General features: G+C 46.7%; 1 protein-coding gene across 1 annotated transcript; it reads right to left on the bottom strand.

The window, feature by feature from the left end:
• Positions 1-76: 76 nt before the first annotated feature.
• Positions 77-4,817, bottom strand: ZNF597 (zinc finger protein 597). The gene is given in 6 exon segments (XM_065920278.1): positions 77-776; positions 778-903; positions 905-1,016; positions 1,019-1,681; positions 3,501-3,627; positions 4,680-4,817. Coding segments are annotated over 6 exon segments (1,248 nt in total). The 5' UTR covers positions 4,713-4,817; the 3' UTR covers positions 77-589.
• Between the last annotated feature and the right edge of the window lie 890 nt (positions 4,818-5,707).

A 5,707-nucleotide genomic window follows, 5' to 3' on the forward strand; every position in this document is an offset into this window, starting at 1 on the left:
GAGGGAAGCATGTGCACAGGGCAGCCAGCACGATGGGCCTCCTCACCCGCCTGCCTCAGAACCCAGCTGCCTGCAGTTTTAACACGTGGTGCAAACGCAACTTAACAACACAATGTGGCTGAGAGACCCAAGGTTAAATGCTAGCTTCAGTACTTGCTATTTTTGTGTATGGGCAAGGTACTGCTTTTACCCTCTGTGGGCTCTACTTCCCTTTTATGAAGTGAGGATAGTCCTTTTCTGTCAGATTTATTCTTAAGAGTAAATTAAATGATAAACATAAAGTATTGAGTGTGCAGACTAAACAAGAGTTAGAAATTGTGTATCATTCTTTGGTTCATACAAATGGAATCTGGATAGCAATTGAGTTAGAATTCTGCCTTCCTTCAGGGGTGTGACATTGACTATGCTTCCTGTTTCCTAAAACAGAAACCGTGGTGTCTAAATCAAGGCTGTGGTGAAAATTAAATGGTATATTACATGGAATGTGTGTACAGTGCTTAGTACAGTGCCTGGCACATAAAGGGTAATTGTGCCCCAGTTTTCAGTACAGATACTGAGAAACACAGACATTAATGAAAATTTGCTATATTTACACAGTGTTTTGTGAATGGGTTAACTGATGGAGAGTAAGATGTGTTTTCAACCTGAAATTTATCCCACACCTGGTACATTTTAAAGGTTTCTCTCCTGTGTGACTCTTCTGGTGGCATGCAAGCTCTGAGCCCAAAATAAAACTTTCTGTGCATGTTTTGGGTTTATGGGGCTTTTCCTCACTGAGTGCTCTGATGAAAGATAAACTCAGAGGTAGAAAGAAAGGTCTTCAAACACTCAGGACACTTTAAGGGTTTGAATTTTGAGAAGGAAAGCAAAATTTCCCCCCAATTGCTATAGTGTTCAGATTGTCCTTGTGGCCTCTCCCAGGCAGGGGTACGAGGGCTGCCCAAAGCATTTCCTGCCGGGACTGCACGGCTGCTGGGCGGCTGACCCGTGTTTTTCCTCAGGCAAAGCCAGATTTGTTTCTGACCGACATATTTATCGCTGGCTTTTGTGGCAGTGTGGGTTTTCTGATGCTGTGACAGTCCCCGGAGCCTCATGAACCCCCTTCCACATATGCCACACCTGTGGATTTTATCCTTCGGGTGAGTCTTCCTGTGCTGAGACAGGTGCGAGGGCTGGCGGAAGCTGCGGCCGCACTGAGCACACTTACATGGCTTCTCGCCAGTGTGGATTATCTTGTGACCTCTCAGGTTGGATCTGTGATTGAAAATCTTCCCGCAGTCGTCACATTTACACTTTTTCTTTCCTGCATGGGCTTACTGATGCAAAACGAGGTATGAACTATGACTGAAGCTTTGATCACATTCAGGACCCTTGTATGACTTTTTGGTTCCTTCTTCGGGAAATGGAAGAATTTCAGGAAGTGCTCTGGTTCCTAAACTTTGAGCTAGTTCTATCAATGGGGTATGGTTTTCAATGGTAACTAAAACGCTTCTGAACCTTTTTGTGCAAGCAGGAGTTCCACCTGATATTTTCCTTTCAAAGTTTCCAGCTCCATGCTCAGAGGACTTTTCTGGGTAACAGATGAGGGGCACAGCAAGGGAACATTTTTCTAGGGCAAGCTCTTCAAGTCCCATAGATTCTAGATGTAGCTGCTGATTAATCTCAATCTTATCATCTTCTGCTGACAAAAACAAAACAAAATATAAACACCCTCAAGTAGTACTGGGCAAACAAACTATTGATAGTTACACAGAGGACCAGGAAGTTGTAGCATGGCTGACAAAAATCAGGCCTGCCAGAAAGAAAAAATCATTCCTTTTTAGTGTTCTCCCAAATATTCATAATTTATAAAGCCAATATGTCAATCCAAAAGGGATTTTCTTTTCCTTCTAAAGCAACAGCTCTATGATTGCCCCAGTTAGCTGCTTAGAAAGGGTTTATGGGCTGCAGGGCAGTGTGTGAAACCCAGTCCTCAGTGGTTTTGCTGATTCAAGAAGACCAAATTCAGGAAAGTCAACGCAGCTAGAATGTGATGGCAAAATATCAGAGAAGCGGACAGATGTCCAGGCGGTGAGCTCTGGGCATCTAGATGGGTCTCCTTAAGACTCTGGCTGCATATTAATCTCTACATACATGTGAGGAAACAACCCCAGGCCCAGGAAAGAACCACCAAAAAGGAATAGAAAGAGCAATCTCCAGGGTTCACAAAACACTTCAGTAGTTCATGTTCCAAAGTGGAGACAGTCCCTATCACACAAAGCATCAGGCAGTATCCATACTGCCTTAGCAGGAGGCCAAATCAGCCCTAGATTAAAGATTGCTCTGAACACAACCTAACAGAACAAAAAGCAAGCCTTGAAAGGATCATATTGATTCCAAGTAACTTAAATTAGCACACCACACCAAAGTCTGAAAACTATTTCGAAAAAAACAATAAAAACCAGCATCCAACAACATAAAACTCACAATGTCCAACATCAAATCAAAAATTACCGGGCATGGAAAGAAGCAGAAAAATATGACCCGTAACTAGAAGCAAAATCAATTAACAAAAGCAGACCCAGAGATGACAGATGACAAAACTAGTAGAAAGAACATTTAAAGAGCTATTATAAATGTGCTTCACATGTTCAAGAAGTTAGAGGAAAACAACGTAATGAAGAAAGAAGTAGAAAATATAAAATGTGAGTTATGGGAAAGTTCAAATAGTCAACCCTGCTGCTGCTGCTGCTGCTAAGTCGGGTCAGTCGTGTCCGACTCTGTACGACCCCATAGCTAGCAGCTCACCAAGCTCCCCCATCCCTGGGATACTCCGGGCAAGAACATTGGAGTGGGTTGCCATTTCCTTCTCCAATGCATGAAAGGGAAAAGTGAAAGTGAAGTCGTTCAGTCGTGTCCGACTCTTCGGGACCCCATAGACAGCAGCCCACCAGGCTCCCCTGTCCCTGGAAAATCCAGGCAAGAGTACTGGAGTGGGGTGCCATTGCCTTCTCCGAGTCAACCCTAGTCAAGGATAAAATCTACTCAGCCATGGGGACATTACTACATATAGCTCCTCTTAGTGAGAAAGGCACACCATTTCCTTAAGATTAAAGCAATTTCCAACTTTAGCAAATAATAGTAACCCATACTAATGGAATTTCACAAGTAAAATTATGAATTGACCATAACAAATATTTGGAATGATTACTCGGTACTGCCATGTCTTATGCAAAACCATAGTCACTGTAATAGAATTTTTGCCTCTTTTGGCCACACCCTTCAGCTTGCCAGATTTTAGTTCTCCACCTGGGTAGTGCTAATCACTGGACCACCAGGGAATAACCAATTTTTGCCTAAGACTCATCTCACCCTTTGAAAATCATACTCTCATTCAAGTTATTGTCATTTCCACATAAATCATTCAAGGATAGGTCCCATTCTCCCATACCAACACGTGGATGAGATATGTAATCCTAATCCTAGAAAGTTCCAAAACGCAGGAAAAACAAGTGTGTTACCAATCAAGGCCTTGTCCTCAAAACATTCCTGTGTCGCTTCTCTGCTGAGGGACCTCTGGGCAGGGTGCAGACTCACACCCTCCTCTTGAGAAAAATAGACAGCCAGCTCCTCAAACAACACAGGTCCCTGAAACACAGCCAGGCCAAGCCAAAAAGCTACTACCTTACTCTGTCTGGGAATGCTGAGAAAAGCTAGAGACATCAGAGGCAAGAGTTTGTTGGAAAAGGTATCTGAACCCTGGGGTGGGGTTATGAGTGGGTTCTGAGTGCTGGAGGTAGGATTTAGGACGGATGGAGTAAAAATATTTGTAATTTTGGAAGTGGTATAAGGACCAAAACGGTAAACTCTGAGAAGTTCTGGAAGTCTGTTAGAAGAGAATAGAAGGAACAACTCTCAGCAAGGGAGTTAAGTAGGGTTGCTCGAAGGCAGCGCTACCCATTCTTTTTAGTCCCAGGGACTGGTTTCGTGGGAGACAACTTTTCCACGGCCAGAGATGGGGTGATGGGGAGGTGGTGGATTTCGGGATAATTCAAGCACGTTACATTTATTGTGCACCCTACATCTATTATTACATCAGCTCCACCTCAGATCATCAGGCATTAGACGTTAGATTCTGGAAGCTGGGGACCCTTGCTCTAAGAGAAAGGAGATGAGTGAGCAGCCCAGGAAGAATCACAAAGCGAACACAGGTCTAGAATTCTCCCAATATCTTTCCCTTTGCTGGTCCCTCTCCTTCTTTCTCCTGACACTTACTGTTAAGCACAGTCATATCCAAACGTATTTCTCCTTCGCTAAGTTCACCAGTTCTATAAATCTATAGAATTCTGGTGTGATTAAGAATCACCTGAGGTTTCTGTTTGTTTCTGTTCATTCAACAGGTATGGAATGAAGCTTAGAAAACTGTTTAAGTTTGAGCAGCATTCCAGAAATACTCTGAGGTACTCTTATGTAGTCTCCTATGGGCCCTGTTCCTAGTTGGGAGGTTCTAAAAGGCCGATCCTGATTAGCCATTTCTTCTCTCTGCCTGGCAGGAAGAAAGACAGCTTGGTGAAAGGGTTCGAGGGGATCAGGAGCCCTCGCATCACGACCGGCATGCCTAACCCTCTTGTACAAGAGGCCAGGAGGAGGCCAGAAAGGAGCGACCGGACCTTGGACCAAGAGAAGGGACCTGGTCTCACCTGGGCCTCGGTTGTAGGGAGTGTGGATGCCATCTTGGGGGTGGGGTGGGGTGGTGGTAGTGCTTTCTTCCAGTCGCCACAGGGACCTCGGGGCAGATAAGGGAGGGGAGAGAATAGTCCTTGGAGGGGCCAATTCGGCTGTCGAGTTCCTCCACGCACGCCCTCGCTTCCCTGAACCCTTTAAGACCGGAGGCGGAAAAAAAAAAAAAAGACCTGAGGCGATGACTCCTCCCGGGCTGGTCGGGCCCCACCTAGAGCTCCGAGACGAAAAATCTCAGGAAGCCTGCCGCTACCCAGGCAAAAGCAACAAAAAGCGACGCGCAGCTGAGACTAGAGACCAGGTGTTAGAAAACGCCGCGGGAAGAAAGAGCCACCTCTAAGGACCGGTGGTGAAGGCCTTTATTGGGCGGTCGCTCTCAGGCAGAACTCCCGGGGAGGGGCGGGTGAGTGAGGAGACAAAGGGAGTCTGCGAGGAAGGAGAGGTGGGGAGAGGTTTTATATCAAGGCCAGGCGTCCAGGTCAGGTCCTTCTATATAAGGAAGAAAGCGCGGGCTACAGCGGCGGTGGGTGTCCAAGGGCTCTGTATCCGTTCCTGGTAGTACCAGGCTGCGGGGGGGGCGGGGGTCGGTCCCCGGAAGTTTAGCCAGCCTCCGGAACCTGTCTGCGGCACTTTTTCAGGGCAGGCCTCAACATACCCGACCTTTCACCAGGAGCCTAGCCACAACTAAACTCCCACGCTCCCTGACGCTAGACCTGCCCGGAAAGCCGCGTGACGCTGTCCACTCTCGTGCTTTTCCGCAGCTCTGCCCTATGATTGGCCAGCGTGATCTCAGAGGGGGCAGTCCTTTTTGAATATTCACCAATCGGGCGCCTCAACAGAAGAGCTGAGGCTCACCGGGCATTCTGGGAGATATAGTTTTCCCTCGGTTTTCCCAAGCATTTCCGGTTCCGCTACCTGGGTCTCCTCTGTGCGCTCCCTACCCACCGACCTGAGGAAGTGGAACGTTAGCGTGACCGCGGAGGGAGGG

The sequence above is a fragment of the Muntiacus reevesi genome, chromosome 2 (genome assembly GCF_963930625.1).
Source record: "Muntiacus reevesi chromosome 2, mMunRee1.1, whole genome shotgun sequence".
NCBI classification, from domain to species: domain Eukaryota; kingdom Metazoa; phylum Chordata; class Mammalia; order Artiodactyla; family Cervidae; genus Muntiacus; species Muntiacus reevesi.